The following is a 15,000-nucleotide window of genomic DNA, read 5'->3' as shown; positions in this document are numbered from 1 at the left end:
GGGCCCTGACGGACCAGTAGCGGTCGAGGCTGAGGATGAAGAGGTTGAGGATGGAGGCGGTGGAGGCGATGTAGTCGATGGCGATCCAGATCTGGCAGACGGCCACGCCGAAGGGCCAGTCCCCGGTGAAGATGTAGACAGTGGAGATGGGCATCACGGACAGTCCGACGATCAGGTCCGCCACGGCCAGCGACACGATGAACATGTTGGACACCTGAAACATCACTTGTTCAGGTCAGAATTGCTCGCTACTCTTAAAGGCTATAAATCACTGTGAGATGAACATGTTGGACACCTAAAGCACAACTTCCACAGGTCAGACGTGCTCGGCATTTTAAAGGATAGAAATCACTGTGAGATGAATATGCATGACACATGAAACACAACTTCCACAGGTCAGAAGTGCTCGGCATTTTAAAGGGTAGAAATGACTGTGAGATGAAAAGATATGCATGACACCTGAAACATCACTTGTTTAGGTCAGAAGTGCTCGGCATTTTAAATGCTAGAAATCACTGTTAGATGAATATATATATGCATGACACCTGAAACAACACCTGCACAGGAAACCGGCACGGTTGGCCTAGTGGTAAGGCGTCCGCCCCGTGATCGGGAGGTCGTGGGTTCGAACCCCGGCCGGGTCATACCTAAGACTTTAAAATTGGCAATCTAGTGGCTGTTCCGCCTGGCGTCTGGCATTATGGGGTTAGTGCTAGGACTGGTTGGTCCGGTGTCAGAATAATGTGACTGGGTGAGACATGAAGCCTGTGCTGCGACTTCTGTCTTGTGTGTGGCGCACGTTATATGTCAAAGCAGCACCGCCCTGATATGGCCCTTCGTGGTCGGCTGGGCGTTAAGCAAACAAACAAACAAACAAACCTGCACAGGTCAGAAGTGTTCGTCACTCCTAAAGGCTAAAAACCAATGTGAGATGAATATGCATGGCACTTGAAACACAACCTGCACCTGAAAAAATGAAGTGTTCAACGTTTGTACACACTTTCTGTTACTAGTTGTGAACACTGTGCGACATGCTATACTCTACTAGCAAAAGTAACACATACGGGTAAACTCAAAATAGTGTTTACAATGTGTGCTACTTGTGCAAGTAGAATTATATAGTATTACAAACAATGTTCACAACTGGGTACATAAAGTGTGTTCAAAAAAGGAACTCTTCAATTTAGAATTTAGGATTTCAAGTCTCATGTAAAGGCTAAAAACTACAGGAAGGATGAAACACTACGTTTACTGATAAGTCGGAAGTGTTGCAGAAACTATTCAGGTCGAGTTGGAAGGCTTGAAAGCACAAGGATAGCAATCTGTTGGACACATGAAAAACAACTCAGACTGATTAGAACAGCCACAGACAACTGTGAGGTTGGTGTGGAAGGTTATAGAAACCACAGATAGATGAAGATGATGACAACCTAAAACACGACTCGCATCCGCCAGGCAGTGCAAGTGAGTTTTGCAGACCAGAGTGCACAGCAAGGTGATCATGACGCAGCCCTGAAAGACAATCAACTTATACTGCATGGTCACAACAGCGACACGATAAACATGTTAGACACATGAAACATGATTCATAGTAGTCATGAATATTGTTGTACTAGAACTAGAATCCACTGAGGTGCAAAGGCGAGGTACCGACTCGACTCGTCTTATTTCGCCCCCGCTTGGTATAGTTGCCGACTTCACACTCTGTTTGGTTTCAACCTGTCAGGGGTGTGATATCGCCGCAACACACAGTGGCAACTCGCCCCCGTATATTCCATGCGACGAAGTCATGTTGCATTTTTGAGATCTCTCATAAAAAAAAAACACCGCAACTTTGTCTGAGGGGGCGGGGCGGGAGGGGGTGAGTCTGGACGTCATCTGTGCAAGTGAAAGACTAATAACTAACATGATGAGTAAGTTGGAGACGTGAATCATTATTCACGCCAGAAATAAAAGCCTCACACTATAGACACCACAGCCCAGGGAGGAGGATGGAAATCACTCAGGTGCACGTGAACGACTAATAACTACGATGAGATGAGCATGACGAAGTCCGCGTCAGGACGGGTCTGTGGAAACCACGGTAAGAGAAACATGACTGCAAATTAAAACATCGCTCACATTGATCAGAATAATGAGACACTGGAGACGTTGGCACTTGTAATGTGTCACACTCGTCAGAAAATGATATCGTGTGAACACAGGAGCTTGTATCAAAGCGACGGTCGATCGAAGTAGGCCTACCTTACTCCTTTATCCTTACTGTAGTATCACTATAGGCCTACCTTACTCCTTTATCCTTACTGTAGTATCACTATACATACTGAATCGAGGATAAAGGAGTAGGATTCTTCGATCGATCGGCGCTTTGATACAATTGCCCCTATGCATGTGAAGAACTAGAAACCAAGTTGAGATGAGCTTGACATGAACACAATCATGAAATACTGTTAATATTATAGTCAGGACATCCTTTGTAAGTAAACAGAGTAAACAGAGGCGTTTTTTTTTTAAAGGATAGTCTTTATATAATTGTTATCCACAACCTGTATTTGTGTGTGTGTGTGTGTGTGTGTGTGTGTGTGTGTGTGTGTGTGTGTGTGTGTGTGTGTGTTGTTGCTATTGTACACCGCCGTGAGCTCTGGAGAGAAGGGGCGATTGATAAGTGTTCATTATTATCTTTCAACAACCCAATGAGGTGGGTGTGGAAAGCTTGGATCGTCAGAGAGATGAACATGTGCACCTGAAACACGTCTCGCGCTGATCTGAATCGCACCGCCAGAAACAACGGAGGTACGTATGAAAGTTCTGAAACCACAGTGAAATGAAGATGATGGCCACCAGTCAGAATAGTGACAATTAATATGATTGGCATCTGTTATACGTGTCACGTTGAAACCACCGGAAGTGTATATCTATGGGTTGTTTGTTATAGTCAGTGTGCCAGTGAAAAGCTGGGATTACGTGTGTGTGTAACGATCACTCTTTCCGAGAACGAGAGTTGTTTACCTTTCTCCCCACTGTTATTTAAACAATGCAAATTGTTCCAGACGTAAGTCACCAACGATTTTGTAAGAACAGCAGACAGAAAACATTGCGTAGATGTAAAAAATAAAACCACCACACACACCCACCCACACACACACACAGACACACACACAGACAGACACACACACAGACACACACACACACACACACACACACACACACACACGCGCGCACACACAACACACACACACACACACTCAAACGTATGATTTACAGCAGTATAAAGTCAGTCCGGTAAGAGATAATGTGTGACCAGATTTGGCATGCACGATGTGGAAGCATAATCTTGACTATCACAATGGCAAACAACAGGATAATGCCCATAATCGCAAAATGTAACACACTGACCAGATTTAGGTCTTCACGGCAACCCAGAACTAAGTGCATTGAAGACAAGGAACTTAGTCGATAAATATCGACAGGGGGCGGACAAATGGTTTACATGTGAAATGTGTGTATATGGGTGTGGTTCTGAAACAAACAAACCATGTGAACCCCCCCCATCCCACCGCTCGCGGGCTGAACGACTTTTCCAGAAGAACACCGCGTGTACATAATACACAATTCGATCGCGTAGCACTGCCAATGCACATTTTCGCAACGAAAACCGTGCTACTGTTTCTTGTGTGTTAAATCTGAAAGCAATATAAGTGAACGAACAATTGAAAACTGATATCACGTTACTAAACTCCCAAAAGTAATAAATTACTTCTGACTGCGGTACACAATACGGCAGTCACCTCTGCGAATGCTGTCGAAGAATCTAACCGAAAGTAAACATTCTGGGAATCTACGCGCATCGGCCTTGACGCAAGTTCAATACTGAGCCAATGAGCGCGCCGCGGCGAAGTTGGCCGCTGTAAGTCTCGCAGCGCTGGCTGGCTGAGCGAGTTGCGTGTCCATCCTAATATTAGGTCCAAGCCGCACCGTAGACCAGATTAGTAGGTGCTTGATTTTGGTATTTTGATTTTACATAACATTAAACCTTTCTTGGGGTTCATGGTCATGGCAACAGCCATAATAATATTATATCATGTATAATATTAAATTTCAGCATATGTGAATTACATGTCATCATACCAAACTGTCATACATTTTTATTCCTACATCATTCTGATTGATCACAACCAAACCTACTATCAGTGGACACATCCAAATGTAAGCGCCTGTTCTTGACAACTTTTAATCGACCTAAAAATAGCAACTTGCTGGGCCCTTTGCCGCCAACAGACACTGTTTGGCCTGTAGGTAAAATGTACAATGTATTTTCTGATTTGTGCACAAAAGCTTTTTTTCTTTTTTCTTTTTTTTAACATAACAATGTTTAATGTCACTGTATGTTTAAAAGACCATGGTCATATTTGTAAAAAAAATGTTAAATTAGAAAATAAATAACATTTTGGTTCATGATTTTTCCTACACCTGTGCTAAAAATAAGAAATAAAAATGTCGGGTATATAAGTCACTCAAATACAGTTAGGTATGAATGGCTCGGTTTGAGTTTGTTGCAGTTGACCCTGCACAATGCGACATATCATGTTTTTGTTGAACAATTTTGACGTCACCCCTCCCATAGGGTGACGTATTTCACAACTTCCTGTGTTACACAAACTCTGTGATGACCAATTTTGACGTCACCCCTCCCATAGGGTGACGGATTTCACAACTTTCTACAGATGAACAATGTTGCCTTCACCCCTCCCATAGGGTGACGGATGTCACAACTTCCTGTGTACACAAACTGATGACGTATTTCACAACAAAATGGCGCTGCCCATAATCAACCTCTAAACTATCCGTATTATAGTTTATATAGATTATAAAACTGAAAGACAAGTGGTGTCAATACACCCTACGTACGATGTGTCTGGAAACACCTCCGCGCGGAGGGGTTTTGCAGCCAGCACAGCAAAGATAAAGAGGGAAAATTGTCTCGGCTCGCGCGGCAGCAAGCACTATGTCTCTAGACTGAATATACGAATTCCGAACTACTCCGTCGGGTTTGTATGTGTCGTGGGAGAGTGACCTCTTCTTGCAAAACCTCTGCCAAACATTGGAGGGGCCAATCACTAGCAAGGGGAGTCAGTTCCGGAAACATGTGCTCCTGTCCAAGTGTTTTCGTCACACCCCTCGCAAGAGATTGGCCCCTCCAATGTTTGGTAGAGGTTTTGCAAGAAAAGGTCTTTCTTCCACAACTCGTACAAACTCGACGGAGTTATTTCCGAACATCGTCTATTGTCCATATTAATCGTTCTAGTATTCATGTCTTTGAGATGTGTGTCATCAGATCTACCTAATGACGGGCGCTGTGGCGGGGTGGTAAGACGTCGGCCTCTTAATCGGAAGGTCGAGGGTTCGAATCCCGGCCGCGGTCGCCTGGTGGGTTAAGTGTGGAGATTTTTCCGATTTCCCAGGTATAACTTATGTCCAGACCTGCTAGTGGCTTATCCCCCTTCGTGTGTACACGCAAGCACAAGACCAAGTGCGCACGGAAAATATCCTGTAATCCATGTCAGAGTTCGGTGGGTTATAGAAACACGAAAATACCCAGCATGCTTCCTCCGAAAGCGGCGTATGGCTGCCTAAATGACGGGGTAAAAAGGTCATACACGTAAAATTCCACTCGTGCAAAAACACGAGTGTACGTGGGAGTTTCAGCCCACGAACGCAGAAGAAGACGAAGAAGAAGATCTACCTAATCAAATGCATATTAAGCATCTGACAGCTACATGAAAACGTGGGAAAAGGTAGGGACACGAAGGCTGCTATCGAAACACATGAAGACATGAAGCGTACGCGAACATAGCCGGCAAACAAGGACACACTATAATTATGTGAAGAGACATCTTCTCCCTCTGAAAAAAATCAGCGTGCATGAATCGCAATAACGTGACGTCAACAGGTTACTGGACATCGAAAATTGAGATGCACCGATTAAATGATTGCGAAAAAAGCAACAAAATACAAAAAAAGTCTACACTGTCTGTGATTTTGAAATTAGAACCTCAGGTGGCGCAGATGTTTGTCAAACCGAACCAATGTGATCGCATGGGAAGAAAATATATCAAAACGAGTAATGTAAATCTGTGTACTCTAGTTTGAATTTTTTTTTAAAGTTCATAACCGGTAATGTGAACCTACATTGTGATTTGATTTTTGAGTATGTTCATTTGCTCTCGCCATTTTTTGAGACTGAACAAGCAACACATTAGCTAAGTCTTCTCTTTCCCATTCTCAATATTGCTTGTGTGTTCTTGTACTTTTAAGAAAAATAGGTCAAAATAATGTTGATATCTTGCTTTGTCGTTCATTAACATTCCACCAATTAACCTGCTTTTGTTATTTGACTCCTGAAAACTCCTGTTCAATTTAAATTTAAAAAGTACATGACACGTACGTAATGTAAACCTTCATTCTAATTTGAGTTTTATCCTTCGCCCGACCGGGTTATCGACGACACACGGAGGATATCGTAGGGCCGTGCTTCTCAAAGAAGGAAAAATATGCATACCCTTCCGTAGACCCATGCTTTCCAAAGAAGCAAAAACGTGCATCCCCTTCCATAGACGCCGTGGTTAAATTTCCGCGAAATTTCCGTGCGGAATAAAGCTTCTCAAAAAAGGAAAAACGTGAATACCCTTCTGTCGACGTCGTGGGGCCATGTGGACCCACATTGTTATGTATTAATTTCGCTCCACGCGACTTGCTTATTAACTCCAAAATTAAACAGATCGTAGAGAATGATGTTTAGAGCAAATACCTGAAGGCTTGTGACTTCTCTCCCTAGTTTTTATGTAAGTTCCTTCAGTTTGAGAAACATGGGTCCGCACGGCCCCACGATGTCTTCCGTGTGTAGTCTAAATTTGACCTTTCGTTTTTTTTAATTACTTCTCGCTGGAATGTAATGATCTTTTAGGACATAAGAGCTTTGTAGGTGTCTGAGGCATTCTTAAAAGCTCATTAAAACATTCCAACCGGTTAAAGAGATATTTGCAATTAAACACCCTTCTGGGTCCACACGGACCCACGACGACCGGCGAAGGTTAAAAGTGCAAACACAGAGGCTGGAAAAAATGTGAGACCTCACAAAAAATCCAAAGCGCTAAGATCAAAAACTGTAGCTTCAGAACAAAAGGCGCAGACTGAACAGAAATCCGGCACAGATCGACTTTTACCGTTTTAACAAAAATAAAATAATAAATGATAGATAAAAAGGAAAACAAGAGATTAAAAAGGGCAACGTTTCATATTGTGACAGGGGAGGCTACCGCTCCTTTCACAGCAGACTCTGCACCCGAGTTGTTGGCCTTTAAGTCAACACCTCTGGATTGTGGAATTCTGTTTGTGATGGGGTCTGGTGGTTTCCGATTGTCTGTATGTTCATGGAAACCTTCGGGTTTGCATAACAGTTTTTATAGGGCTAAGAAATTAGCCCTAACATTTTCAATCCTGTTTGATTGCACTTCGCCTCCCGAGGTGATCGTAGTGTTTCGGCACTCGGTTACAATATAACTAAATAACAAGTCGCGTAAGGCGAAAATACAATATTTAGTCAAGTAGCTGTCGAACTCACAGAATGAAACTGAACGCAACGCAATGCAGCAAGACCGTATACTCGTAGCATCGTCACTCCACAGCCCGTGGCAAAGGCAGTGCCCGTGGAATTGACAAGAAGAGCGGGGTATTCGTTGCGCTGAGAAGGATAGCACGCTTTTCTGTACCTCTCTTCGTTTTAACTTTCTGAGCGTGTTTTTAATCCAAACATATCATATCTATATATTTTTGGAATCAGGAACCGACAAGGAATAAGATGAAAGTGTTTTTAAATTGATTTCGAAAAAAATAATTTGATAATAATTTTTATATATTTAATTTTCAGAGCTTGTTTTTAATCCGAATATAACATATTTATATGTTTTTGGAATCAGCAAATGATGGAGAATAAGATAAACGTAAATTTGGATCGTTTTATAAATTTTTATTTTTTTTTTACAATTTTCAGATTTTTAATGACCAAAGTCATTAATTAATTTTTAAGCCACCAAGCTGAAATGCAATACCGAAGTCCGAGCTTCGTCGAAGATTACTTGACCAAAATTTCAACCAATTTGGTTGAAAAATGAGGGCGTGACAGTGCCGCCTCAACTTTCACGAAAAGCCGGATATGACGTCATCAAAGACATTTATCAAAAAAATGAAAAAAACGTTCGGGGATTTCATACCCAGGAACTCTCATGTCAAATTTCATAAAGATCGGTCCAGTAGTTTAGTCTGAATCGCTCTACACACACACACACGCACACACGCACGCACACACACACGCACATACACCACGACCCTCGTTTCGATTCCCCCTCGATGTTAAAATATTTAGTCAAAACTTGACTAAATATAAAAACAGTGTGAAACCTCGACACCCCCATTTGAAGGGGGTGTAAACATGTTTGAGCAGTTCAGAACAACAGTTGACCAAGCGAGAGGACTAGCAGATTCTTTGCAATTAATTTTTCTTTTGATAAGGTTTTTGTCCTTTCCCTGAGATCTTACTTTAAGTCCCATTCCTGATCATAAACGCCTTTTATTAATTTTAGAGTGTAGCAAAGCGGCCTCTATGTAATTACAGTACTTTGGGAAGCTCAGGAATAAGCACGTTACTGAACATGTTATCACACTTCTTTACGATTTGTCATCCGTTCAAAGGGTATAATTGTCCTTTTTAGTCATGTCAAGCGCAGTGTCAGTTTATCAGAGAGTCATTAAACACACTTAGCGAAGTTAAGTACATCTTATTTCACTGAATATCACAGCCAGATCATTATTTCTTTTGTTGTATTTAATTTAGATGATAGCCTGTAATATTATACTGTCACGAACAAAGGTAGAAACCAGAGGATTAAAAACGCGGCCAAGACAGGATTCGCATTTCGGAATTAGTTCTATGCTGAAAAAGAGGTAGATTCTCAAATTTCGCTCTGCACGCACGCACCCCACATTTAGTTCTTAAGGGCAACCCAGAACTAAGTCTACAAATTACTTCATACTTCATACACACACCGTTGCATCCCAAACATTGTTCCAACAATGTCTCCCTCCTTCCCTTCCCGTGTACACGATTCGGCTCACCACCACAGATCCGGCTAGTGGCTTGTAACAAAATAATTCATACACAAATCCATTCATTGCAGCAAGCAGCCAGGCTGTTTTTTGTACGAGTCCAAGTAGAGGGATGGTCTTCTTCCACGTAACATTCATGGGCTGATCTGAGATGACGAGCAGGTGTTTTCATCTAGGAATCAGCAGCATTAATATGAGAACAAGAAAAGGAAACAAGATGGGAGAAAAATGGGAAAATAGAAATGAAAAAATCATGTTAGTCGTTGGGGAAGAAGACGTTACATAGGGATATCAAATGATGCATCTTTTCAGCTGAAAGGAGGGCAGTGCCCATCTCCTCTCCATCACTATGTTTGCCCTCCCCAAGCCCAACCCAAACTGGGGTCAGGCCAATTAACCTAAATATCAACTAGTGTTCAAGGTCTATGCCATCTGGAGAAAACTCGCAGAAAATCAGATTATACTGAAACGTGAAACTTGGAACATACTAAGATACCTCCTTTTCCAGGTATTTTTTGTAATAGAAGAAACAGCTTTTCCGTGTAAACTAATTTGTAGATCAACGTGAACCCGTTCAGGCTTTCACACTGGATGATAACATTCTTCCACGTGGACGCATATGTCAAACATCATTAACAGGGGACATGAAAACCCAAGAACCAATCCTGTGCAAAGTTGGACACTTTTTTGGATGAATTGATTTTGTAACCAACACCCGTGACAACCTTTCATTCTGCAGAAAACTGATACTGTGTGCAGAAAGCAGCTGGACTGTAGGTTCATGGTACGTGTCAACGTGGAAGGATGCCCCAAGCCCATGTTAAAACCTGCGTGGACGGATGTATAATGATTTTTAAGTTGGTTAAAACGGATCTTTTACTCAACCATTCGCAGTACATTAGGAAAATAATTTGACCCGAAGATCGAACCTGGTCCATCGGCGTAAGAGGCGATTGCTCCAAAAGAAGAGCTTAAAAAGGCACGGATGTTTTTTTTCATGAATCGCCCCACCCTACCCCATCCCATCCCAAAATCAGTACCAGTTCTAAAACGAACAAATACAATTAATGATTTTGCTGATTTATGTACAAGCTTCACGTGGAGTTTTTGTTTTGTTTTGGTATATATAGGAAAAAAACATTCCATCATCGCCCTAACAAGCACATGCACAATTACTGTCCTTATAAACAAGCAACCTACTCAGAATTTTTGTTCTAGAGAAACGAAAAAAACAACCCCACCAGTACTTAGAAAGCCTTTTTCCATTGACCTCCCTTTGAGGACACTCTGGCCTGCCCCAATTTTTGCAATGCATTTAGTCTTGAATTTTATACAACACTCCGACCTCGAGTGGAAACAAACGCAAAAGGAATTCCTCCTTCCTCCAAAACTTCATCAGCTTCTTGGAAAATTGAATTTTCAGACTACCCCATATCCAGACACACGCAGAGGCACAGACAGTCACACACAGTTACATACACACACACATAGTTACAAACACACACACACAAACACAGAGTTACACACACACTCACACACACACACACACACACACACACACACACACACACACATACACACACAGAGTTACACACACAGAGTTACACTGACATACACACACACACACAGAGTTACACACACAGTCACACACACACACACACACGCACACACACACGCACACACACACACACACACACACACACACACACACACACACACACACACTCCACTCCTCTCCCCTCCCAATTTGTGCAAGCTGGAACACGATAACTGTACAAGACAAAGTGGACAAGCAAAGGCTTATAAAACAGCAGCATCAACGATTGTTGTACAACGTGCCCCAGGAGATTGAATTTTTCAACCGGAAAAGTAATATTCCTCCATTGCATTCCACCTAGGTGCTGTACTCCTGTTTCCGCAACTTTTTTCTGCGACGCCGTGAGGCACTAACAAGGTTTTTTTCCAACTGCATTACCAAGCAGACTCGAACAATTTTATTTTTTCCTTTAAAGCCACGTTTAAAGACACCTTTCTATTCAGAGCAAGTCTACAAGCTGATTGAAACCTTTGGCCTTGAAATTCAAAGTAAGCCATAGAAGAAAAAAAACTACCAAAAACATACATGTATCCGCGTGTTGCAAACGCAGCTTCAACGTTTCGTAAAAAGAGTGAACAATTGGAGATTGATAGATGACAGCGGTTTCATTTTAGTTTCAAAATTAATTCGAAAAAAATCAACTCTTCGCCAAAAGTTGACAGGCTGCATAGTTTTGATATGTGTCTAAGAGAAGGATGCCCTCCCTCGGCGCATGTACAGGTCAGGAAGGATTTCTTTTAGTTTATATGAAGAAATCATTGACTTTCTTGGCTCGTCACATCCTCTTCTTGATAACGATTGGACCTTGTTCACTGTCTCGGTTTTCATAATGGTTGTCACCGGAAGGAAGGTATCTTTAACGTTATATTAGGATAGAAAGGTCCTAGCCTCGTAACCGCCTCCCACGTCCATTTCAGCTCAGACCCGCGTCACCTAATTTCCTTCTTTTACTTCCTATCACTTGCCCCAAAGGCCAAGCAGCTCAACCAAGATGTGAAAAATGGAAATAAAAGAAAAGGAGGTCTACGATCATTCGCAAACCCAGCGTTTGTCACGGACAGACAGACAGTCAAGACAGATGGAAAGAGACACCCATAGGCCGCAGGATCTATTGACAGACCAAAAGACAGACAGACAGTTAAGACAGATGGAAAGAGACACCCATAGGCCGCAGGATCTATTGACAGACCAAAAGACAGACAGACAGTTAAGGCAGATGGAAAGAGACACCCATAGGCCGCAGGATCTATTGACAGACCAAAAGACAGACAGACAGTTAAGGCAGATGGAAAGAGACACCCATAGGCCGCAGGATCTATTGCCAGACCAAAAGACAGGCAGACAGTTAAGGCAGATGAAAAGAGACACCCATAGGCCGCATGATCTATTGACAGACCAAAAGACAGGCAGACAGTTAAGGCAGATGGAAAGAGACACCCATAGGCCGCAGGATCTATTGACAGACCAAAAGACAGACAGTTAAGGCAGATGGAAAGAGACACCCATAGGCCGCAGGATCTATTGACAGACCAAAAGACAGACAGACAGTTAAGGCAGATGGAAAGAGACACCCATAGGCCGCAGGATCTATTGACAGACCAAAAGACAGACAGACAGTTAAGGCAGATGGAAAGAGACACCCATAGGCCGCAGGATCTATTGACAGACCAAAAGACAGACAGACAGTTAAGGCAGATGGAAAGAGACACCCATAGGCCGCAGGATCTATTGACAGACCAAAAGACAGGCAGACAGTTAAGGCAGATGAAAAGAGACACCCATAGGCCGCATGATCTATTGACAGACCAAAAGACAGGCAGACAGTTAAGGCAGATGGAAAGAGACACCCATAGGCCGCAGGATCTATTGACAGACCAAAAGACAGACAGTTAAGGCAGATGGAAAGAGACACCCATAGGCCGCAGGATCTATTGACAGACCAAAAGACAGACAGACAGTTAAGGCAGATGGAAAGAGACACCCATAGGCCGCAGGATCTATTGACAGACCAAAAGACAGACACACAGTTAAGACTGATGGAAAAAGACACCCATAGGCCGCAGGATCTATTGACAGACCAAAAGACAGACAGACAGTTAAGGCAGATGGAAAGAAGACACCCATAGGCCGCAGGATCTATTGACAGACCAAAAGACAGACAGACAGTTAAGACAGATGGAAAGAGACACCCATAGGCCGCAGGATCTATTGACAGACCAAAAGACAGACAGACAGTTAAGACAGATGGAAAGATACACCCATAGGCCGCATGATCTATTGACAGACGAAAAGACAGACACACAGACCAAGAGACAGTCTGGGACACCGAGAGACCGTACGACATGATGAAAGACCAGCAAAGACAGACTGTGGTAACTGTGGATATAGAAGAATATGTTCTTTTGTAAAGGGCCTAGAGCCATAGGTTAGGCACTTAAAAATCTCCAGTTATTATTAGTATTATTATGTATGCAGAGGTGTACAGACAGCATGCTTCCATCTTCTTTACACACAAAGGCAACAAGGAAAACTACAAAGCGAATCAGTAAAAGAGAATCCCCCCCCCCAAAAAAAAAAGATCAAACGATCAGACAGACAGACGGACCGACCGATCGACAGACGGACAGACAGAGACCTAGACAGACAGATGCAGACAGCCTATACCCCCTCCCCCTCTCTACTTTCTCGCCCACTCTTGACCAGTGACGTGACTCAAAACTGTCACGTTGTATCTCACTCTCTGACTTGACGGCGCTTTTAATATCCGGTGACCCTGATGGCCAGAGATGAAGGCCAAAGTGAGATTGGAGCAACATTGTATACAATCTTGAAGCGCCAATTGCAAGGAAAACACGACGGCGTTTTGAGGTTTCATCCTTGTCAAGATGTTTGCGAAAACAAAGACACCCACACATTGCGGCGTGCACGCGCGCGCGTGTGTGTGTGTGTGTGTGTGTGCGTGTGTGTGTGCGTGCACGCGCGCGTGTGTGTGCTCTTGCCCTCAATAATATTCTTATGCTTTGATTGTATGTTTATTCCACAGGAGCTTGTATCAAAGCGCCGGTCGATTATTTACTTCTTCATTCTTACTGTATCCTTATTACTAAACTTGGCCACAAAATTATTGCAACAAATTTCAAACCCAAATTAAAGCATTAATCCCCGTGTCGTTTCATTAAAACTTTATATGCCAGAGAAGGCCGTTCACCTAACCTTCAGGATCACCATTTGGATTAAATATTTCTTTTACAGGGATCACGTGACCGCCGCTCAAGTAAGGGTACCGTCAAAATCGACCAGACAAACACGGAAGAGCCGAATGAAAAATCGACAAAAAATCACAATAGGCAAAACTTTGCAACTTTGACATGTATACGAGAAGAAATTCAAACCAATTATCTACCCTGAACAGATTGTTTTGTTTTGCTACCTTACGTATTTCGCGTGCAATGCTATTCCTACTGATGCAGGTGTCGATCGCAAGAGCGGTCAAAAACGGGACTTTTTGCGTCATTTTTTAGGGGTATCATGACAAAAAAGTCTGCACTTTAGCAACGACTTGGTGGATTGCTTTGAAACTTTCAGAATACTTTACCAACATACTCGAAATACTTCGAGCGAAATGATGGATTGTTACAGGTGTTTCTTAAAATGTTATGCAATTTTTCGAAAGAAGTTTTTAATCTCGTCATAGGATTGTTCCCTTGCGTCCAAAAAATTCATGACTTTGCATGTCTTTAGAAAAATGATTGATACACACACTGCTTAAGTTTTATGTGCGTGTAAGCACTGACGCAAATTTGCTGGGTCTGTAAACACGCTACATATTTAAGCGATGATTCTGGTGCCACAGCGATGCCCAGCCAAGCGTGACCGTAGCATGTTTTAAGAGGCACGCAGCGATAACAGCTGTAAGCGCGAAACAGCGTGAACGTTCTATTTTTTCCTCATGTGTTTGCATGACTAGCAAATTAACGCCAGCGGCTACACTCAAATGAAACTTAGAAAGAATCTGTATCAATCATTTATCTGTAGATATGCAAAGTCATGAATTTTTTGGACACAAGTGAACAATCCTATGACAAGTATAACAACATTTTTCGAAACATTGCGTCACATCTGGATAAATAACCGTAACGATCCAAACTTTGCACGAAGTATCTCTAGTATGTTGGTAAAATATTCTGAAAGTTTCAAAGCAATCCACCAAGTCGTTGCTAAAATGTAGCGCTTTTTGACAT

The 15,000-nt window shown here is 42.6% G+C and overlaps 1 protein-coding gene across 1 annotated transcript in view; it reads right to left on the bottom strand.

Annotated features, from left to right (window-relative positions):
• Positions 1–15,000, bottom strand: part of LOC138965572 (histamine H1 receptor-like) — a 158,479-nt gene that overhangs the window by 3,526 nt on the left and 139,953 nt on the right. Inside the window, exon 2 of the mRNA XM_070337757.1 lies at positions 1–214. This exon is cut by the window's left edge and continues 3,526 nt beyond it. Coding sequence (XP_070193858.1) covers positions 1–214 — 214 coding nt within the window. The remainder of the gene's footprint in view (positions 215–15,000) is intronic.

This window comes from Littorina saxatilis, linkage group LG4 (genome assembly GCF_037325665.1).
Source record: "Littorina saxatilis isolate snail1 linkage group LG4, US_GU_Lsax_2.0, whole genome shotgun sequence".
Lineage (NCBI taxonomy): Eukaryota > Metazoa > Mollusca > Gastropoda > Littorinimorpha > Littorinidae > Littorina > Littorina saxatilis.
The sequence above is the reverse complement of the archived record's forward strand: the minus strand, read 5'-3'. Positions and strand labels throughout refer to the sequence as shown.